At 44.8% G+C, this 24,160-nt stretch overlaps 2 protein-coding genes and 1 pseudogene across 3 annotated transcripts in view; 1 reads left to right on the top strand and 2 right to left on the bottom strand.

Annotated features, from left to right (window-relative positions):
• Positions 1-24,160, bottom strand: part of mcf2l2 (MCF.2 cell line derived transforming sequence-like 2) — a 109,714-nt gene that overhangs the window by 42,013 nt on the left and 43,541 nt on the right.
• Positions 4,942-7,706, top strand: LOC130393209 (lactosylceramide 1,3-N-acetyl-beta-D-glucosaminyltransferase A-like; annotated as a pseudogene).
• LOC130393210 (probable guanine nucleotide exchange factor MCF2L2) lies at positions 18,587-22,187 on the bottom strand. Of its 2 annotated transcripts, none has more exons than XM_056603832.1 (7): positions 21,849-22,187; positions 21,529-21,619; positions 20,921-21,040; positions 20,222-20,338; positions 19,752-19,901; positions 19,258-19,381; positions 18,587-18,677 (listed from the first exon to the last, which is right to left on the bottom strand). In XM_056603832.1, exons 1-6 carry the CDS (start codon positions 22,046-22,048, stop codon positions 19,280-19,282), a joined length of 780 nt encoding a protein of 259 aa, XP_056459807.1. In that variant the 5' UTR covers positions 22,049-22,187; the 3' UTR covers positions 18,587-18,677; positions 19,258-19,279. The 2 variants fall into 2 exon arrangements, with proteins under 2 accessions (XP_056459807.1, XP_056459808.1); XM_056603833.1 differs by having other exon boundaries at positions 20,927-21,040; positions 21,849-22,186.

Here is a 24,160-nt window from a genome sequence, read left to right as displayed (position 1 = left end):
CTCACAGGGGTGGACTGGCCATCTGCATACCGGGCATCGTCCCGGTGGGCCGTTGACCGAATGTGGGCCGGTCCGGTCCGCTATGTTTGTTTTTTACTGTCTCTCTAAATTCCCTCCAATTGGGCCCGCCAATGGGCTACAGAGGGCTAGCAGTGTGTTGCCAGCATCGACACATATTATTGGTCTATGTTTGTCATTGTCAATCATCATGGGCTGACAGGCTCAGAGAGCCCTGACAGTGCTGTCAATCACAACACAAACCAGGGTGGGCGGGACCTCATGGTGTGGGCCGTAGTCGGACGGAGCTGAAAATGGATAAGCGTAAGAAACGCCCGGGTGGTACTGAAAAACTGCGACTTAAAAAGCTGAAGTCTCTGGATATGGAAGCTGATAAATGTTCAAAATATTGGTGCCGGGGTCAACACCCCAGCAGGTGCTGCTGTGCCGGGTAGAAAACAAAGTAGAAAACGTTTTAAATTGAATGTGATGTGACCTAATAAACTGCATACATATTAGCCCAGAGTGAAGGGCTGTGACTGTTGGTAGTTGTGGTTGATTTTGTTTAAATATGCCGAATTGTGATATTATGGGTTATTGTTCAGATGATTTAGCTAAGCTAGCTAACATCAGCAGTCTCTTGTTGCCATAGCAACAGTAAACAGTGACATGGACTAATGAGCTCTAAATAGAGATGCAGAAACAACTGTATTGTAATACAGAACAGATACTTTGAATTTTAGCACAAAATACAAGTAAACCTTTAGGAAATAATTAGTTTAATTTGCAATAATTGCCATTGAATTTATTGTAATCTTTCAAGTCATTTATTGACTGAGGTGATGACTATTGCATGTGGTGAGAGGAATGCAATATGTGTATTTTTAAAGGTTTATGTGAAGAAACATACTATATGTGACAAAATGACAATTGGTCATTCATAAATGTCTCTTTTATTCTCTGCTACCATCATCTGACAGGTTTTCCTGACCTGCTAGAAGTTCTTATGATGCTAGAGAGAGAGAGAGAGAGAGAGAGAGAGAGAGAGAGAGAGAGAGAGAGAGAGAGAAATTTGTCACTACATCACAAAAGGCTTGTGGCTACATATACTTGTCAGTACACAGATACACAGTGTATCTGGCTGGCTGTGGACGAGGAAGTAAGTAAATATAACCATAACCATAAATAGAGAATAAATAAATAAATGATCTATTGCTGTGTGAAAAAGTCTAAGACATGAATTACAGGTCTGAATAGATATGCATTCACATGCGGGTATGTGCACATATACATACATGTGCACATACACGTATATGAGAATGCATATCTATTTAACAAGGGTTTTGTAGATATATGGGGGTGGAGATGCAGCAACCACAGGAGCATGTTAACTTCCTGTTCGGGTTTCACGCCTGTATTGTGAGCATCACCAGACACAAACTTGAGTAACAAAAACTAAAAAAGCAACAACTGCTATTTACAGTGCTGTAATATTATTCGGATGTATGTACTTGATTAAATTGTTTTAATCATTCACTAGCATGATTTGTGAGACAACCCCTAACCCAAACCCTAGGTTGGGTGGGGGGAGGCGGCAGGGAGGGACTGTGGGGTTAAAATACATGAGAGGGAGGGAGTAGGAGGGGTTAAGCCTCAACCACTGCCACCTCCCACTGGCAGGGGGGATACGAGGGGAAAGAGGACACAGTGAGGAGGGAGGAGAAGCATCAGAAATGAGAAGCCTGTGACCCTGCCCTGAGAGTCGCAGGGGAAGAGTAGGGAAAGAACTGATGGAAAAAGTAAAAAGGGGAGGAGGGTCGGCTTTGAGCATGAGAACTGTGAAACTAGAGCAACTGGACGTGAGGCACTAAAGCAGGAGCAGGGGACAGCAGAACCCAGAAGGACGGGACTACCCTGAGGGATATAAGGACTAAATGGACCTTTAATGCTGCATGGACAGGAGGGTTGGCTCTCTACCACAGCACATGGTCTGTTCACTCTGGGATCAGCTCAATGGTTCAACTGTAGTGAAACCTCCCTCGTCCTTACAAATAATCTGGTACGTACATCTACTGTGTGTGTGTGCGTGCGTGTGTGGGGAGGGGGGGGGGGGGGGCAGTTATGGGACTCTATAATACAGTGTCACAGTGTTTAGGGTTAAATGTGTTTGACTGCCAGAGAAGGAAGAGCGAGGGAGAGCTAGAGAGAGCATGAGAGAGCGAGATAGAGTGATGGGGTGGGACAAGAGCACAAAACATACATCAGCCTGAAGCATTAAGGTTGAGGCAATGTGTCTAGGGGGATCGAGAAAGAGAAAGGAGATTTAAGCTAAAACTAGGTTGAAAACATGATAAACACGGACAGGTAAGTGCACCCACCAAACCATTTCCAAAAACCTGTACACTGTCCCTGCTGACCCATGGGCGACCCCCCACACCCCAGTTGTGGGACTGCACACATGGTGTTTACAGAAGCTAGCATGTGGAAGCTATTGCAGCCCCAGCGGTACATTATAAAATATTAGCCCACAAACCACCAGGGTGGAAACCTCTCCAAAATGGCTGCTTGGCCGTTAGTAGGCACTAGTTGGTCTGGGCACATTTAAAAGACAACCTTTCCATGATTAGTGCGCTCGCACACACACGCACACACACACACACACACACACACACACACACACACACACACACACACACACACACACACACACACACACACACCACACACACACACACCCACACACACACACACACACACACACACTTGCACCTGTCGACAGGAGCTGTATGAAAGAGAAATCCCTTATCATATAACGATTTCGACTTAGTTTCACTGGGTTTTTAATTTTTGGTCATGGTGCATGTCTAAAAAAAACATCCCTATCTATAGCTCTCCCATTCTCCGTCTGTTTCACTCCCCCTATACACACGCAAGTCCATTCAAATGATGTAGATGCCTGGCATTCCTGGAATACTTTCATTGCAATATGCCTGCAGTGTTATTTGGAGTCTTGCTGATACAGCAAACCCTGTGTGTCAATGTCTGTGGGGTGGGGGGTGGGTGGGTGGGTGGGGTGGAGGCACATCCATCTTTCCTCAGTAAATAAATTAAAATAAATGGAAGGGACTGAATTTTAAGGGGCAATCTCGTCACCGAAATAAATAAAAATAATAAAAGACAACGTAGGCCTACATTTTGTATTAACTTGACATATGTAATTGATACTTGAGCAACTGGTCCACATAGGGCTACCTGAAGCAAATCCTGAAAACATTCAAGTTTTTTTCCCCATTTATCCGGACTGTCCCCATGCTCAGCTAGTCACGCAGTACAACTTAGCCTTTTTAAGACGAAGTGCATCAACAGCTGTTCAAACAGTACACTGTACAGTGTGCATGTAGGCATACTGCATGCACATATGTATACATGCACACATGCATATTGCATACAGCGTGTATGGATGGATATGTTACCACTGTATGTATGTTTGTATCAATGTATTAATGCCTGTAAATGTCTGGAAAATAATACTTTCGGTGTCCTAGCTCTCAACGCTGTCTTTATTTTTTAAACTGAAGACATTTCAATGCACGTAGCTCACGGTTCATGTGTATGCAAGTTTATGTTTAACCACGTTATTAGGACCATGCTGCCCTCATTGTTGAAAATGCTTGCTCTCTGTGATAGACAGAACTGACACATGGTGTGTTCCCAGTAGATATCAGATAGATAGATTTTTCTAAGATATCAGCAGTTTCGCTGGCATTTGGTTTGGCGTTCTATGAATGAGGTTACGAGACTAGACTATAACCACACCCACTTTCACTGATATTTTAAACACCTTGTTCTGCAGAACTTCTACCAAACAGAACGCACTTCCCTCCGATGGTGCAAGATTTGCATCACCTAACACTAACGAGGCGTTTGTATGTTTATTTTCACATGATTTACTATCAGAGGAACAGGATGGATTAATTACCCAGAAAAAAAGTACTGGCATTTTGCGTTGTGTATGCTTGTGTGGTGAGCTAGGAATTTATGAGTCATGTTGCATATTTTATACCATGGTAGAGCACCTATCTGACAACAAGGAAGGTCTGAATCATGACGTTATTAGGACGTCTGCTCTACCTCACGTGGATAGCCAGACATCGTCCCCAAAAGGAGATAAATAATACAACCCGGAGCGCTGCCCCGCTGACTCGTCAGTGGAACTGTTTCAGCTGCACACGCAGGTCGGTAAAGTTTTCACAACTTAACAAACTGGGGTCGGATTTTTCTAATCAACTCCAGCAATGAGCGTAGGTTAGAGCCTAAAACATCGAATCTGTCAGCATGGGAGATTATTATGAGTCGTGTCAGGATGTAGGCTAGTCTTTGTTCATGTTCATAGTTGTGTTTAATACTTTTGAGCAGTGGACGCAGTTGTGGCGTTGCAGCGGCGTGGTTTCACTTTAACCTAAACGTTGGCGCAACACATATTGTTCGACTCTTTGGAACCAGTTTTAATAGGTCGTAATGTTTTTGTCATAGGCTACTTTGTCAAACTTCGTATTAATCTCCGCAAACCGTGAATGATTATTGTTGTATTATTTTTTTATGTAGGCCTATCATGCTTTTATTTTGGATTGCTGCATACATACAGAACGCAGTCTATATCAAACTTATAGGAAAAAGAATAAGTAGGAAAATAATAACAGCTCGCTCTGCCGTTCTGATCATTGTATCGATCTATGTCTAGGGAATTCTTTTCTAGTTTTTTCAATCAGTCTTTTTATTTTTTCTTCCATAGTGTGGTAGGCCTACTCAATTCCTTTTAAAAACCGGGATCCCACACAAGTGATGAGCTGACAACTAATTCTGGCTATTTTTTGTTTCTGTTTCTTTGACCAACAGATGAGCTGCCAGGGCTGACCCCCTACTCCCCCCCCCCCCCCCCCTCACCCCTTCCCCTCCCCCCACTACAATTGGTGCCATGCCAGCAGAAGGGCAAGGGAAGTTGTGAGGAAAAGGGAAATGTGCAGGGCTGGTGTTTGACATCTGGTGGGTTTTTTTCTCACACTATGAGAAGAACAAAACAGTCACTTGCACATTGCGTCGAGAACTTCATCAGGGAAGCCATTGCGCTCATGAGACTGACCCAGGGTTGCTGGACTAGACAACCAACTTGAAAACCAATAGAAAATGCCTCCAAACCAATTTCAAGAACACACATGAACTATTCCCAAACCAATTGTAAGAAAGCAGAGGCAGACATGGTAGTAACTATTCCTCTATAGTGGCATCCAGGGAAGACGAGAACCAGGGAAACCATAAAAACAGAGAAAGCAAAGCATCCCACAGAGTCAAGTAGCAGAAGCATAAAAGATGTATATCAATTTCCGCCGAATCAGCAAGTGCCGATGCGTGCATCTGTTGGTGGCCAGCCTGGTCCTGTACGTGATGCTGGTGGGCTTGGAGCCATTGGACCACCACGCCGTCAGCCACGTGCGCTCGTTCGGCTACCGCTACCTCGTCAACAAGTTTGACTTCAACGCCACCTTCCGCGCCGCCGCCCACCGGCGCCACGGCAGCCCCGAGACGGGTCATGATGGCGGCGGGACGACCGGCTTCCCTTACCTCATCAACCACCCGGACAAATGTGATGGCGGCAGCGGCGGCGGGGGTGGTGGGTGGGGCCGAGTGCTCCTGCTCCTGTTTGTCAAATCGTCGCCCGAGAACTCTGCGCAGCGCCGGGCGATCCGGGATACGTGGGGCAACGAGACTTTCGTGCGGGGCCGGCGGGGCGAGCGTGTGCACGTGCTGTTCGTCCTAGGCGCGCACCCTGACCCGGGCCAGCGGCTTCGGGTTCAGGAGGACCTGCTCCGCGAGGACCGGGCCCACGGGGACCTGATCCAGCAGGACTTCGCCGACACCTTCCACAACCTCACGGCCAAGCTGGTGCTGCAGTTCCAGTGGGCCCGCCACCACTGCCCCGACGCGCGCTTCCTCATGTCGGCCGACGACGACGTCTTTGTGCACGTGCCCAACCTGCTGAGGTACCTGCGGGGCCTGCTGGACTCGCCGAGCGTGGGCGAGACTTGTGGGTGGGCCACGTTCACAGAGGGGCGCCCCCCAACCGCCGGAAGAGCAGCAAATACTACGTCTCTCGGGAGCTGTACCCCTTGCCCTGCTACCCGGACTACACGGCTGGCGCGGGCTACGTGGTCTCCGGGGATGTGGCCGCCAAGATCTACGGGGCCACTTTGGTGCTCCGCTCCTCCATGTACATCGACGACGTGTTCATGGGGATGTGCGCCAGCGTGGCGGGGGTTTCCCCCCTGGACCATGCCTACTTTTCAGGTGAGGGGAAGGCACAGCGCCACCCGTGCATTTTCGACCAAATGATCACGTCGCACGGCCACGAGACAGACATGTACGCACTGTGGCGCGCCACGGCCGAGCGCGAGCTAGCCCGGTCGGCCCAGGGGCCGCTGGGGGATACGTACTGCGTGGCGGTGAGGGCCGCGCTGCTCTGCCGGCCCCACTATCGGGACACTTATTCATGCATGGCGGCCTTTATGTGAGTAGGTGGACCTCTGGGGCAGCTATGACATTAGCATCCGATCATAAAAATATCATGTGTCCAAATAAGTCAGAAGGCATTGCTGCACTTGAAAGTTGAACTACTACAATTATCATCTAATGTTTTTTTTTTTCATTCATAGTTTGTTTTTTTCGGCTTTACAATTATTTGCTGTTATGTTCTCCCCGTTGAATTAAAGACCAAAATGAGGATCTCCGAAACAATGTGTATTTGTTTGTTGTTGTCCTTATCTTGTGGGAGGTAGCAGCAACGATGTGACAGTTGCTGCTTTGATTTTTTTTATTTTCCACACTAATTAAACCCCCAAACGAGTGGGCCAGTGTGGGAAGCTACTATGGCCCCGTCCACACGAAGCCGAAACGGTTGAAATTGTTCTATAATGTCTCGCTGCGGCTTGTAGGACATGGACATCCAACGTCCAAGTGCTGTCACGTGATTCCACGTGCCACCTCCACTGACGTCACTGGCTAATGACTGAAACAACCTAATTGTGATTGCAAAAACATGTGTTTGTGAAATGTGTTTTTGATGGGTCCACTCCTTAAAGGGGACCTATTATGCTTATTCCACTTTTATGACCTATAACGTTGTTATAATGATTGATAGTCATGTTTAATCATACCAAAGTGTCAAATAATGACGTACATGCATTTCGACGTATTCCCTACTGACCGTCTGGGTTGGCTGTGCAGAGCGCTAAACACTCGGGACAACGTTTGCGATTCACTTGTTTTCATTTCCGGGAAATCATCTACGTAGATGCACTCCTGCCGCGCCCCCATATGCCTGGTCAAATCTGCCCGCGTGCGCGCTTCAAGGAATGTAACCAATCACAAGTTGGGTTGGCAGGAGGGGGGCGAGGGGGCGGAGAAGGACGAAACCGAGCGTTGACAGAGAATGCTGAAAGCGCCCAGATGAGAGGAAGAGTTTCCCGAAAATCAACATCGTTTTTTGTGCATGGTTAAACATGACTATCAATCATTATAACGACGTTTATAGGTCATAAAAGTTGAAAAAGCATAGTAGGTCCCCTTTAAGCTAACGTATTTATCCACGATAGCAGACACTTTAAATAATAAGCAATAACATGCAACTTATTTATCTCAACGAAATTTCAAATAGTCAACTAGATACATACAAATATAAACAAAGGAAAATATACGAAAATAAAATGGCTAAAGTTAATGCAAAATTATGATGTAGTCGAGTACAAACAGTCTACTCTCATTATCAGTCTATTATCTTCTACAGCATGACATAACACATCACAGGAAGTGGTAGTGCTCCACTTTGTTGGAGAATCTCCATACTGATGGGTACATTCTTCTGAAGCAGATGTGCTGTGAATTCCAATATTAACACAACCGTAACAATGACCTACAAAAACTGTGTGTGTATTTGTGCAGTCATTGCAGACGGTTTGCTCATTTCAGGGAGGAGGGCAGAGAGATTACAAGAGGAACTCTACCACCTATCTTCAGTATCCAGAGGAAGCGCAAAGTGTCCGAAACGGAGGAGATATAATATTTGTAATTTCTTTATGTCTTTATTTTTTATTGGTTTGTTTGTAGAGAAGAGCAGAAAATAAATTTGATAATAATGGATACCAATTCCAAGAAACATATTATTTGAATCGAAATGAAATCATATATTGATGGTTATTAAGCAAACAATATACACCGTAATAAATTAAAATGCAGACTTCACATTTAAGAAAGACTACTGGGGGAAGTTAATTTCTAAATCGACATAAGTTGAGCCTCTTTTTTTCACATGTGAATTGGGATTCTCACTGTTGGCCCAACCTCATTGAAATCAATACGACAAGAACGCATTGGAGCGCTAGTTGTTGGGGATACTAAATCATCAAAATCTTATAAAAAAAATGTTTTATTCCAGGGTGACAACGAAGTGTAAAACAATGCGCCATTTCCTATTTATTGTATCAGTTTCAGTGTGGAGAAACTGTGTTCCTAAGAGGCTGAGCTTACAGGAAGGGTTACAGCAATCTTGCACAGTCTAAAGAGCGCAAGGGAAACTTCCCTGTTCTAGTGTTCTTTCCTCATTTCATGACAGCTGCTATAACCTCAGATGAACCTCACACCCAGAGGTCCACGGTGCAATGTTTTTTTTCACCACTTGGATGCTGACGGCATTACCTGCCTATATTTTTTCCCCCTTGGCGGCCCTCAGTCAAATTTTGGGTTCCTAAATTGGCCCTCAGCTGTCAAAACTTTGAGAACCCCTGTTGTAGACCAACTTCGGAAAACTGTAGTTCCACCGTAGAAAAGCTAGAGGTCAGCAATACTCTCGTCGCGCAATGACGTCGGTTAGGAAAAGTGGGAAAAGTGTCGTCACGTGACAGCACTTGGACATTGGATGTCCATGTCCTACAGGCTGCAGCGAGACCTATGGTTTCGATCTATCCGGTTTCGGAGTACCTCCGTAAAGACTGTGTCAAGCGAAACCGGGTAGATCTGTAGAAACGCTGTAGTACACATTCCAGGCCCATAAGGGGCCTTTCTGCTACAGAAATCCAGAAGAAAAATATATAAGAAAGAGGCGACCATGCGCATAAAGGGTGACCGCGGGCTTAACAGTCATTGGCTAGAGGGTCGAGGCGATGGCGTCATGGTCCACACGATTCCAAAACGAAACTGGGTCGATTTGAAACCACCTCCGAGGGTGGTTTCAGAAGTTTACGGTTTCGGTCAGCGGATTCGCCGGCTTCTTGTGGACGGAAGGTCAAATCGTACAAGACCTTTGCGGTTTCGCCATGAAATAGGCTTCGTGTGGACGGGGCCTATGTTTAGCCTCTTTAACCCGAGCGCTCGGGTTTAAGAGGTGCCCCCGGGGGCGGGGTCAGCTGCACCAACGTGTGCACCATGGACAACATGTCCATGGTGCATACCCACGTAACGGGAAGAAGCTTGCTTAAAAGCCCATGATAATGTATTTACCTAAACAAAACACAATTCTAACACCTAGCAACTGAATGAGCCCGTAGCAAAACACGCAAAACGTGCATGCGCGCATACTGGCCGCCGCCGATTTCGCTACTTCATGCCTCCCACACAACTCTTAAACCCGAGCGTCCTTTAAGAGGTTCCCCCGGGGGCGGGGCAGCTGCGCCAACGTGTGCACCATGGACAACATCTCCATGGTGCATACCCACGTAACGGGAAGAAGCTCGCTTAAAAGCCCATGATAATGTATTTACCTAAACAAAACACAATTCTAACACCAAGCAACTGAATGAGCCCGTAGCAAAACACGCAAAACGTGCATGAGTGCATACTGGCCGCCGCCGATTTCGCTACTTCATGCCAGCAACACAACTATATGTCATATGAAAGCTGAGGCTCCACATATTCCAATGATATCACTCTCAGACGAAAACTCACTGAACTAGAAGAGCGGCGCCAAAGAAGAGCAAAACAAATAAACAAATACTTTTGATTGGCGAATGGTGTTTTTTTTTACATGGATTTGGGTCAAAACTGTTGAATTTGGATGGAATGAATACCTATAGTGATATGTCAGTGAAATACAATTAGTTTTACAGTCTGGTACCTTAGAAAGGTCAAATGGCACTGATGGTGCCCAAAAGTTCCCAAATGGCACCATTTAGTCCGCCTGGACCTACCTTTATTCACTTTATTAGCATTTATCCTGGAACAGGGTCCTCATCGGATGTTGTTATATGTTTCCCTAAAGGTTTTGGGCTACTATCCCATAGTTTCAAGGTGGCATTCACTCTAAATAATGTGTTTTCTCGAGGCGTTCAGAGTCCTCTAGGTGTTCAGACTCCACCTCGACTCTGCATAGCCACCCTCCCCCTTCTGGCCACCATTTTACATTGTATTGTATTGTGTTGTATTGTATTATAGTACTTAACTGTGTAGCAACTGCAGTAGCTGCTATCATTGCTGTAACACGGGGAATTGGTTAGCCTAGCGATTGTTGTACTAGTTCTATGAACATCCTTACTGTACCGACGCGATATATTGTTGCACTTCTTATGACAAATGTTTGTCTTTGGATAAAAGCGTCTGCTAAATGCCCTAAATGTAAATGAAGGCGAAAATTGAAAATTTACATTTCTTACTATTAGCTAACTGAATTTACTCTGACACAGTAACATCTATGTTGATTCTAACACTTCTGCAGCCACCTCACAGATGTTACCTTCTTTTTTAAACCAACTTTATTCGTATAGCCCTTGTTGTTGTGGAGGCGTACTCTATTCATTTTGGGCATGTCATTTCGGGCAGGAGGCCTGTGAAATAGGCCTAGGGCTTAACAGGCTCCCTATTCTTTAGAAGACTACTCTTTCACAACTTTTGTTTTTGTGAGTTTCTATTCTATTCCTTTAAACTGAAATGCAGAAGAAAACTTGAGTCAACACTATACAAGACAGTGTAAAAAGATGTGTTGCTCTATATATAAATACAAGTTGACTTTCTGATGCTGTCTAGGCATATAAGTCAGGTCATGAGACCTGAGTAAAACCATTAAAACGCTGAGCATATCCCAGTGGTGGAAAATTAAGCATTATAGTTACCTATTTGTAAGACTCCTCTGTATCACGCAATACTACACATGATGCTAGCATTCAAAGTATCCCAGCAACTCTAGTTTTGGTGTCTGTACCACAGCAAAAATTGCTGTCTGTACCATAGCAAATATTACTCAGTATTATGAAAATTACTATTATTTAACGTCAGTCTGCATTATCAGTTTGAAACCTAAGCAAATATATGCCACTTGCAACCAACCGGCTACTACTGCAGTGATGCATCCCTATGTCTGGGTCACTATAAGTGTAAGGACCAGGGTCTGAAATGAACGGGAGCACACTTGTCATTTCATCAAATCATTAAAAGAAAAGGATTCTTTGTTTAACTTCCACCCTGTTTCCCTCGGATGTACTTTTTCTTTGTCTGAAGCCGCTGCTTAGCCAGGGAGCGGAGTAATTATGACAAGGCCATGCATCATCGTCATCACAGGAGGTTCTTTGGGCAAAAAAGGGAAGAATGTCAGAGATTTATTGGCAAGCGTTTTCTCTCCGTCTCGTTCTCCGCAACCCCCACAGACCCCGCTTGACGTGGGAGTGCTCCATCTTTGTCTGGTGTATGGCTGTCTGCCCTCCCCAACCCCCCCCCCCCCTCCCCCCCTCTCTCTCTCTCTCTCTCTCTCTCTCTCTCTCTCTTTGGAGCTGGGTGAGAATGCACACCAGTTGCACATTGACTAATCAATTTGCACAGTCATCACCACACACACTCAGAGAAAGAGATCTCTTGCATGGCAACATGGAGCACCAGATCCATGTAGCATTATATGCAAAATGACAATAAGCCTGTATTTGCAATCCCAACACCCTGCATCTTTTATGTTTGGACGAGGCCAGCAAAAGTCTGCTAGGTGGAGTTGACAGCTACTGAGGGGGCGTGCTATCAAAGACATTGCTACAAATTTGCTTTTGACATCAGCATTGTGAATCTCACACCTTGATAACTGGGCCAAACCACAGGGCCAACCACTAGTGCTCATGTCTCACGCTCATGCTCTCTCTCAAGCTCTCTCTCACACTCTACCCTCTATCTCTCCCTAGTACTAGCTTTTCACCAAAACCATCTGACTCAGAAACCCCCCTGCCCACTCCTTTTTTATTTTACTAAGCACCAAGGTGCTAAGTAAAATCTCACTGGGACTTTATAATACCACTTGCAATGACTGTCTCTTTCTCTCTATACTTCCCCAATCTCACCATTGAATAGTAGGTTTCGGAGGTCAGACTAAAAAGGATTGTTTCTGTATTCCTTGGTACATAATGCTCTCTACTGGCTTTCTTTATGGCCGCTTACAGTCAACCCCAATTTCATGAAAATTGTGTCCAATTGCAACACATTGTTATATTTCAAACCTCATATTGTTAGGATATATCGTTAATGATCCTGCATGTAAAGAAATCAAGGCCCCGTTTACACTAAGGGAAAACGCAGATATTTCCACGCGGTTTGGCCTCTCATTTACACGAAAACGCTGTTTTTATCACAGAAAACAATCATTTCTAAAAACTCCCGCCAAAGTGGGGATTTCTGAAAACGCTGGTTATGTGTTGTCGTGTCAACGGGGAGAAACAGGGTTTTAGGTTCTGAAGCGTCACATTATGCGCCAGGAAATGCTTAACGTCATATGAGCCCCCTGTCTACAGTTAGTTTGTTACAGGAAGACGCTTGTGTTATTCGTTGTTGTTGATTCTGATTGGCTTGCATGGTTTTATCCTTCTCCCTACACTGCCACCCATAGGTTTGGCATAGTTATAATGGCGCTCGACGGCGTATTTATGCGGGTTGATGTAAACGACAACTTTTTTGAAAACGATGTTGTGTGCACAATGTTATTTTTGAAAACGGAGGGGGGGAAATATTTGTTTCTATAAATACCCTGCTACGGATAAACGTGGCCCAAGTCTGTGGGAGTATGTGTGGATGATGGCTGGTTTAAGCGGCCTCACCTGGCCAGAGTCAGACTGATTGGACTCTGGAGCTGGGTGAGAATGCACACCTGTTGCAAATTTGACGCACAGGTTAAACCAGTCATCACCACACACACTCAGAGAAAGAGATCTCTTGCATGGCAACATGGAGCACCAGATTCATGTAGCAATATATGCAAAATGACAATAAGCCTGGATTTGCAATCCCAACACCCTGCATCTTTTATGTTTCGAGGAGGCAAGCAAAAGTCCCCTAGGTTGAGTTGACAGCTACTGAGGGGGCATGCAGTCATAGACATTGCTACAAATTTGCATTGAGAATCTCACACCTTGATAACAAACTACAGGGCCAACAACTTGTGGTAATCGCTTTCTCTCTCGCTGCTTTAATATAATAATACATTTCATTTATATTGCCCTTTTCATTCGAAAATCTCAATGGGCTACGGGTTAAAAGCAGTGTTGTTAAAAAAATAAAGATGTATATATTTATTATAAAAATAAAAGGGGTTTAAAAACATCTAAGAGTGGGAGCCAAAAGTTTTCTTAAAAATATGTTTTAAGACCTTTTTAAAACAATCAGTGGATTGTGGTGCCCTCAAGGTGTCTGGGAGGGCATTCCACAGGCGTGGGGCGGCAGCACTGAAGGCCCTATCTCCCATGGTCCTAAGTTTGGTTCTGGGTATGTGGAGGAGGTTAGAGTGAGTGGAGCGTAGGGAGTGTGTTGTGTTATGTTGGTTGAGAAATTCTTTGAGGTAGGGGGGGGCATGTCCATGGATAGATTGGTGTGTGAGGAGGGAAACCTTGTACTCAATCCTGGTGGAAACCGGAAGCCAGTGGAGTGAGTGGAGGATGGGGGTAATGTGCTCATGCTTGCGCACTCTCATCAGGATCCTAGCTGCAGAGTTTTGTATGCATTGGAGTCTCTGCAGGCTCTTACTAGGGATCCCGATTAGTAGTGCGTCACAGTAGTCCAGTCTGGAGGAGATAAAGGCATGAACTAGTTTTTCGGAGTCTGAGAGGGAGAGAATGGGGCGGAGTTTGGAATTGTTGCGGAGGTGATAGAAGGAGGTCTTGCAGAGGTGGTTGATATGGGATTCAAAAGTGAGTTGGGGGTCCATTTTTACACCAAGATTTGTGACTGTTGATGAGAGAGGGATATTTGAGCCAGAAAAGGTGATGCTGGTTATGGATGATGATTTGGTCTGGTGAGAGGTGCCGACCAGGATGGCTTTGGTTTTGGAGCTGTGGAGTTAGAGGAAATCCATCCCTTGATCTCCTCCAGACACGTGGTGAGTTTTGATGGGGATGACGGTGATGTTAAAGGTGGGGTGGCAGCTGTGGTATTGACATGGAGCTGTGTGTCGTCGACGTAGCAGTGAAAGGAAAAATGTATCGCTTTGAATGTACCGGGTTCAGGTTCCTGGGTTTGTGTTTTGTTTCTGTTTTTTTGTTTCGTGGTCACTTACCTGCGTCTGTTCGAGAGGCTCTCTTCGGTCTCTGCAGAAGGGACCACGTGCGTGGAGCCCCCCTGGCTTGCTTCATGCATCACCTCAATCTGGCACATCACACACACACACGATTCGGGAATGTATCACAGGGTACAAATAGATATGGCAGCTGTTTGTCATTGATGTATTGTGTTACCATTTTAAAAGCAGATGTATGTGTGTGTGTGTGTGGCTAATCTGGCAAAGGTCACCTTGAGGCCTCCCTTTGCCTTGCGTATGTTCTTTTTCTTGTTGAGGTCTGCCTCGGCAGGCTGCTTGCTGCTGTTTGTGTTCTCTGACACTCTGCGGGCGAGAGCTACAACAGAGCGGAACATGAGTAATGTACGTAGTTGATGTTTGTTTTAAGAGCTTTTTCTCTCGAACAACCATTCGCTTTAATTGCTGATTGTGCCTGGTTTCATTCATTCACAAAGTATATTCGTAAAGGATTTGGCTGGTTAATTTTTGACATTGTACAACTAGATTGCATCAATATCACCCTTATTGATGCAACCCATCCCCTCTTGCGGTGTAGACGCATTCCGACATTGTGTGGTTAGCAGCACCCAAAGGAGGAGCTTGATCTTGTCCTACCCAAGTAAGTGCATAATGAACTGCCCTGGCTAGGATTTTTCTCCAATTGTGCCAACAAACAAGCACAAACCTAACTGACGGTTCTGAGCCAGGGTGGCTCATAACGCACTTACTTGGGTAGAACAAAACAAAGACACAGCTATGTGAGCTGCTAAATACTGATGTTGAAAATAATATGTCAAGGCAACTACACATTTCCTTTTACGCCCACAGCCCAATGGGGTGTAACCCAGGGTCTCAACAAATCAAGGCACGATCCTTTGAGTGTAATATAGAACATGCCCCACATGGTCTCATGAGAAAATTAGGTAGCTTACACTGTGGGGCCACTGGGGTCCTGGATTGGTTCTTTAGGGGGGGTCTCTTAGGGGAAGACTCGGGCCGCGGGGCCACAGGCTGCACAGGCCTGGTCTGTTTGGCCGACAGCTTCTTTAGACTAGCGTGTCGCTTCTCGAACATCTCTTGGACGTCCTCCAGTCTCTTCAAGGCCTTCAGCACACTGGCCTGAGGTGTGTGAGATGGTATGTCAATACATATATGCAGTTGGGAAATCTTTTGGTATTTTGGTTCATGTGTTTCGTATCGCTATGATTCTTTAAATCGTTCTTCAAACCATATATATATACAAGCTGTCTTGTTCTGTTCAGTGTGTTTTGTGTGTTTGTATCCAAGGATTTTTACATATTAACAGTCAACCAGGCAATTTCTACATTTGTTAGCTGTTGGTTATGCATGTAGCCAAATCCAGATTTTGGGCTGAAAACACTGTAGGGGACCTTCATTCCCTGAACGTCAGGTGGCTGAGGTTTCCGTTTGCTACCTTGATGTCTTCTGAGAGCACCATCTCGTACTGGTTGTGGATGTTCCGGAGCTCTGTCAGCTGCTTCTCGTTGGCTGTCTCCTGGAAGCGCTCGATGTCCACCAGCCCTGACTCCGCCCCTTCTTGCAACTGACACTTGTCCACGGCCTGGGACGCCAGCAGGAAAACACCGGCCTCACACCACTGGTTCACCTGGACAGGTGAGAGGGAGGGAGAGACGAAGATTAGTTATATGGCAAGTTTTTTTATTTATTTTTTATCTAGTTTAAATTGTTCTTCCAATATATTACAATTAATTATTTAATTATTAATTATATTCACCTCCTTTTAGTTTCTAGTTGCTTCTACGTAATAAATTAAAAAATTTGAGTCAGTCCTTTATAGCCAACCAATATTTGTTAATTGATGAATTATATATGATATATGTTTATTATATATGTTAGTAGGCGGAGTGATGCATAATTCACATCCAAAAGCTCACAACATGTTCATGACCCCATGGCTCTGCAACACGACAACATGAAGGAGTTCAACTGGGAGGAGAAGTTGTTTGCCCCCCCCTCACACACAAACCCAACGAAATGCAAGAACGCTTCAGCTGTAGCGTAACTCCTCCCAACCTTATCGATGCCCCGGTGGATCTGCAGCGACTTGGACAAGACGTCCGTCTTCTTGCGGGCCTCGTTGCTGAAGTCATCGCAGACGCGTCGCAGCTCCACGCACTTGGGCCGGATGGAGTCTACGGCGTAGTGGTTGCTCTGGATCAGCTGGTCGCCGTGGGAGGCGTGGAGGTGGGCCTCCTCCACCGTGGCCTGGTTCGGGGGACACACGGGGACATGGTGACAAGGCGGTGACATGGGCGGGTTGATAGGTGTGATAGGCTCAGTATGGAGGTGAGAGGACAAATACCAAGTGTTGTGTTGTGTGCGTGTGGGCAACTATAAACATTTACATGTCTCTGTGAATAGCTTGCTTGTCCGACTGCTTGTGCGCGTGTGTATGTGTGTCAGTACCTTGGCCTTTTCTTCTAAAGACTTCAGTTCCTTCAGCAGATATTCCACTCTTGCCACACAATCCCCGTTATCTGTAAGGCCATTAAGCGCTTCCAATAAACTGTCCAAGGATAATTTGACCTGGATGTAAGAAAAAGAGGAAAGCAGGAGAGGCAAAAAGAAAATAAGGAAAAGTTAACTTTCTGCAACTGAAATGTGCCAACATGCTCTTAACCATAATGAACTCAAATCATTGTCAGCTGAATTGCATGCAGAATTGCATGCTGATAATATATCATTGTTAAAAAGTATACATCAATACTGTTCTATAGCATTAACCAACGCTGACAGGGATGGAAATGAAAGCTGCTCTGTCAAAATATTTATTCAAGCCGTCATGGCTGGAGTCTTACCCTTGTTGGATAACTACTGAGTAGGTGTGGTTATTGCTTGCCTCACCTGGCCCGATTCAAACTGGTTATACTCTGGCCATGTGGCTCAATACACTAACCACCACACGATTTAGAATGTCAGAAAAAGTAAGTATGTCACAATACATAGTATGGCAAATGCTGCATGCCAAAAATACCAGGATTTTGAGTATACATCTGCAGTATGTAAGCTATAGATATATATACTAACTAGATATCGCATTCGGCTTCTAAGCATGCATCAACAATGCCTCCATCTTGTGGCAACCGATGTGTGTCATAGGTAATGATGGGTTCAAATAACAATCTTTTTTTGGCTATTCTACCAAACAATCCTCTGCGCAGCAGAGGATACGTCACATCGACGCGGTCAATGGGTGGCACTACAGGTCTGCTAATCAGTTGCACCAACTGTAGTATGTCCCAATTGTATGCATGCTGTTCGCCACACTACGTACTTTGTAAAGGTAGCTGCAATACGTGCTAAAAAGTAAGTAAGTAAATGAAAAAGTGTGTGATTTGGAACACTGCCAGAGTTTCGGTTAGGCTGCAAACCTGTTGTGCATTGAGCAATCAATGAACACAGGTTGGACTAACCATACACACTCAAGAGATCTGCTCTGTGAATTATTTTTCTATAAACTCTTCAATAATTCAGACCACACACTACAAGTCACCCTACAACTCTTTCCAATTACGAGTTTATTTGCTGCCTTTGAACTGTTATTATCATTTTGTGCGTAGTGGATAATGCCTCAATGCTCTCTGTATGGTTATTTTATGTTTTAGATCCTGTTATCACCTTAAGTAATGCACTGCCATGGAACCCGATATGTGTACTCAAGTTTCAAACGGCACTGAAATCTGTCACATGCCCTTGCTGAGACAAGTACAGCATTAGCCTGAAGAAGTAAAATGAGGTAGAACTGGAAAAACATTGAAACCTTGATTACAATTCTCGAGTTCTGTTCCCTCCTTTTGTATCTTGCCCACAATGTTGAACTCTGTTCGCAGTTTCACTAACATTCCCTTGGAATAGAAACTCTACTTAGTTTCAATAAGACACTTGTTTCGGTAGTAATGGCTATGGACAGAGGGAAGGCAGAGTGGTCACGCGCAAAGTGTTAAAATAATGAATGCAGACTTTCACCTCTCTGTAGTCCTGTTCAAAGTGTCGCAACTGCAAACACTGTTCCAGTTTCAGATGGTGTTTTGACCAGAACTGCTCAAAGGCATTTTCTGTCTCGTCCAGCTGGGCTAACAGCCTAGAAAAAGACATACACGTATACACACACACATACACACACACACACACACACACATGCACAACAACACACACACACACACACACACCCACACACACACACACACACACACACACACCACACACACACACACCACACACACCACACACACCACACACCCAAGCACACAAACACACAGTGGTGAAACAACATAAAGGAGTAAAAATATAAAATATACAAATATTTTATGTGAAACCACTCTCTATTTATACTAGATTGAATTTAGCTTTCAGTATTCAGGACCATCAGTGCTTAGAACAAATAAATGGCAGATAATAAGCAGTCTTTCTGCTGACTGGAACATCCTTAGAACTAATCCCAGGAACAATAGCAAAGTCAAATAATTAGCAACCACACACAGTCTGGGTATGTCTGAGTCAACCATTAGGTGGCCCAAAGTATCCAGTGGTCTACATTGTGTGTGCTGCAGGCTGGCTGGTTGTATAAATGGCAAAAACACATGGCAGCACTTTTGCAATGTGTAATGGTTTAGCTGTGGTTTCTTTTTGCGATAAGAAAAACACCCTTCAGGGTCCCTTACCTTTCTACGGTGGTCTGGTTCTCTATTTCGTCTGGGTTGAGTTTGTGGCTCTCTGATTTGGCCGACTGTTCCTTTTACAACCTAGCAATGTCGTTCCCTGCTTTAGTGCTAGTTTCAATTCATCCTACACAAAAAGAACGAAATAAAACATAGGGTTATCATGTCATTTCTTGCACACAAGTCACACAATGTACATGAAGTAATGTAAGTTTAATCCAGTCTCTACTAGTAGTTGTATGCATGCATGTACACACATTGCACACACAGGCAATGTTACATGCAATTCTTAGTCAAAAACATTGATAGACACTGAAATAATTCCACATACATTCTCTATTGACATGAATGACCACCATCGTTTTTGTGCATAAAATGTGCATGTGCGTGCGCACGTGCGTACATATCTATGTGCACATGTTGTGTGCTTCGTGTGCTTATGTGTGTGTGTGGGCCGGCCTGAGTGGGTCTGTGTGTGTGTGGGGCCTTCAATGCACCTTGAGCGTGGTGTGTTTCTCGGTGTGTGCGGTCAGGAGCTCCTTGGTGCACGGTACGTCATTGGGCAGCTCCGTTTCGGCCAGGTCCGTGCCAAACTTCTGCAGCATCTTGGCTGTGGTCTTCACCGTCACTGCAAAGTTCTCGATAGCCTGCGTCAGGTTGGAGTCTGAGGTCAATTTAAATCCTGTCTCTTATGAACCAGAAAGGCTTTTTCAATGAGGCTGCCGGTCACATTGAACAAGCCTGCCCACCCTGCGTTCACAAAGTCAATTTCAAAATCCTAAACATTCAGTGTCTGTAGATAGTGTTGATTTTCATGAATGCCTTTTGATTATTGATGTTTCACTGTCAGCCTGCAGTCAGTAGACCTGAGAAATTGAGCTATAATTGTGTTTTTCCTTCAGTGGGGAATAGCAGTGCACCCCAACAAAGACTCATTGTGGTGGACATGCACTTATCTTGGACTCACCGTGCGGTGGTGGATCCACTGACTGTGGCAGTAGTCCAGACTTCCTCCGAGCTCACAGGTCAGCTGGCACTTATCCACATAGCCGTGCAGGTCTGACAGCGAGTTGAGCATTACGATCTGCAATTCACACACACACACACACATGAACACAAGCACGCACGCACGCACGCACACACGCACACACACACACAAACACACACACACACAGACATGAACACGCGCACACAAACGCACAGAAGCTTATCAAACAATCTGTCAATAACTGTCAAAACATTGGTATTTAGTTAAGATCGGCCAATAAAAAAGAACATATAAAATGATTAATCTCAAAGGTAAAGCATACAAACGCATTATATGAAATTGATGATTGATATAGCGTTACCAGACAATCGTTCTTTTTTTGTAAAACAAATTAGCCTTTGTCCCAAACTTATAGATTTGGCTTATTATCCAGAAAGATAGAGAGCAGATGCTATAAATGTCAGCTCATTGGTATCTTTATTTTTTGTGTCATTTATTTTTTTCACATATTTTAGAAAATGCCACCACAAAGGCGTACTCTGTGTGGCTGATTATTAAAACTTAACGAGTCATTAAGTTGGGAATGGGTTTTGCGAGGGGAAGAACGAAGAAAGGCGGTATACATGCAATTCATTTAATTGAGTTTTAAATACAGGATTGGTAGCAAAACATGCTTACCGGTACCTTCATTTTAAAGTCGTCCCTGTGCATCTTGATGCCAATGTCGGCTATGGTTCTCTGCAGGAACCGGGACGGCCTCAACACCAGCACAAGCTGGAGATTCCCAGGAAACGCTCCCTTTGTAATACACAGGTCGGCCCGACGATTACAATCACGTCTCCTAAGCCGTCCATCCATCCATCCCTCCAGTTATTTATCCATCCATCTACCTATCCATCTATCTATTCATTCAAGTCTCCATTCACTTGTGTAATCATCTTTCTATCCACAGTATTTAACAATTTATCCATCAATTGATTTTTCCATCCATTCATTCTTCCTTCCTTCCATTTGGTCTACCATCCTAGTGTCGGAAGTATGAACATATAGAATGAATATTGATTATGGAAATATATAAAGCTGAAATGTGTGTGTGTGTGTGTGTGTGTGTGTGTGTGTGTGTGTGTGTGTGTGTGTGTGTGTGTTTGGTGTGTGTGTGTGTGTGTTGTGTGTGTGTGTGTGTGTGTGTGTGGTGTGTGTGTGTGTGTGTGTGGTGTGTGTGGTGTGTGTGTGCGTGCGTGCGTGCTAGCGTGCGCGTGTGTGTGTGGTAGCAGAAGGATGCTTACAGCTATCCTTGTGAGGGAGGCCTTGACAGACGTCCACTTGTCCTTCCTTCTGTCAATGATGATCACGAAGCCGATGCTGGCGGCGTCCAGGCTGCAGACAGTTAGGAGGAATTGAGGACAATTACCCAACCCATGTTTGCAGTACTGACTCATAGAGAAACAGACAGACAGACAGACGTCCTTTTTAATAGATGACGTGATGCAAAGCCAATTAGAACATTTACAGGAGATGGATGGATGATTCGATGATGAACTGATGGATCTATGTTGGCGTTTTTGTTCATGCACTTGATACATTTCGGTTTGAAATGAAATCTTACCTGGGAATGCTTGTCAGATAGGTGACCACATTTAGGAAGTCCTCATCAGGCAGATCGGTAAAATCGGTGTACTCTGGGAACGTGATAATGGGGGCCCCATCTTTGCCCCGCCCTCCTACAAAAATACATATGAGGCAATACATATGTTTTTTTAAAGAAAAATCCCAGGGAAAAATATTGAAGACAGACATCAAACCCATAGAGATGAGGTTTACTAATGCGTCATTCCGTTTTTTTAATCCATGCTGTTTGCATACAGTACTCACTACAGGCCCGTCGCTATGGGCGGGCCATAGGGGGCCGGGCCCCCCCCCCCACAATGCTTGTGCCCCCCCACTTGAGGCACAGATCTCAAAAAAAGAAAAAAATATGTAATATGTTATATTATTATTTATATTATTAACGCTCCGTTCACTTGCAACTTCACAACTTCTGGCGGTGAATTATATTTGATAATTCACCGTTGCCAAGTAAAATTGACCCAGGCCCGTCGCTATGGGCGGGCCATAGGGGTCCAGGCCCCCCCCCCCCACAATGCTTGTGCCCCCCCACTTGAGGCACAGATCTCAAAAAAAAAAAAAATAGTATATGTTATATGTAAGGGATAATGCCCGACGAGGTGTCCATTATCAGGAATTAATGGACGACGTGGAGGCGTGAACCGTCCGACGCGAAGCAGACTTTGCGTTGCCTCCGCGAAGTCCATTAATTCCTGATAATGGACACCTCGAAGGGCATTATCCCGCTTATACCACGGTCACTTACCAACGGTGACCAAATTAAGACCATTAATTTATATTTTCATGCGTTTTACAATCTGAATATAAAGTTTTCCACAAAACATACATTTGTTTCCCTGGTTACGCCTGAGGGTCCGACTAATACCCGGAACCACCATTACACGCCCGTTGGGTTCTCATGCAACGGAAACGTTGTTCACTCCTCCAGTAATTAGGACGGACCATAGCTACGACTTTAGAACGGGAGGTAGCGGGAGGTATTATAGTCCGCTGAGCTTTGTTTTGTTTCCCGTTGCTATGGTTACTACTATTTTAGAGACGATACGCCAGCTAGCGCATTAATTGAGAACGGTAAACAGACAATTTGACGGAACTACTTGTCCAGGTGTCCGTATATCAGGAGTTAATGCACACCCTGCATCCAATCAGAATCGAGTATTCCCGCAGACTGTGGTATACTTTTCTTTATACAACGGGGGGCCTAAATCCAGCGATCTGATTGGTTCCTAACTGTTGTATAATGAGCGTATACATAACTGCTATGACGCCCGATCATTTTGTGAAACTATCACTCCGCGCCTTGAAGTGGAAACCGTTACAACCGTTCTCTCGGAGGGACGCTAAAGTGTGTTACATAGCGACCGTCGTGCATTTTGAAGGCAGCCAGGAGGGACTAATTTTTGGTAGTCTTTAATAAAACGGCTACTTTGACTTCGGCTTCCAGATCGGCTCGGGGTCCGTCGTCTGCTGATTACGTTACACAATATCATTGGCTGTACGCTTGAATGGGCGTACATTGTGATTGGCTGTACGTTGGACAGTTGTGATTGGCTGTTTTGTGCTGTAGCTCTGGCTGTAGTCATAGCAATCACGAGGCAACAGCGAGCACATGTGTGAGCGCGAGTAGATTCTCGTTTCGGTTTGTGTTGCCAGATTGGGCATATGTCCCGTTTTTCCAGCCTAACGTGATTCAAAGTAGCCAAATCAGGCTGAAAATGTGCCCAATCTGGCAACACGGACGGCTTATCTTAACAGCCAAGATGATTCCGAGGGATGTTTTGTTTTGAGAAGAAAACTATCCATACAGATAGGTTGGGAATGGTCTATGTTCAAAATGAAAGATCATTACAGGCTCTTTAATTTAAGCCATAAAAAACCTTATTGCTGTAGATAGCTATTGTGTGACGTAATCAGCAGACGACGGACCCCGAGCCGATCTGGAAGCCGAGCCGATATGGTACTTACACCCCCTCCGCTGCGCGTCGGGGCCGGACAACGCCCGAGCACATACCACAGCCTGGCGTGATCTATTGCTTAATTATATTATTAACGTCCGTTCACTTGCAACTTCACAACTTCTGGCGGTGAATTATATTTGATAATTCACTGTTGCCAAGTATAATTGACCGCTGTCAAGGTAAACAAAGGCTTTTTTGCCTCTAATGGCGAGACCTTTTTTCTTTTTGGCCTTTTTTGGGTGGGCTCAAGCTCACCCAAAACTTGCCTTAGCCCACCTATCATTTTGTCCTCAAATCTAATATTCTACCTTTTTTTTTTACACAAGCAATGAGA

This window comes from Gadus chalcogrammus, chromosome 12, assembly GCF_026213295.1.
Source record: "Gadus chalcogrammus isolate NIFS_2021 chromosome 12, NIFS_Gcha_1.0, whole genome shotgun sequence".
Lineage (NCBI taxonomy): Eukaryota > Metazoa > Chordata > Actinopteri > Gadiformes > Gadidae > Gadus > Gadus chalcogrammus.
This window is presented reverse-complemented; position numbering and strand designations above follow the sequence as displayed.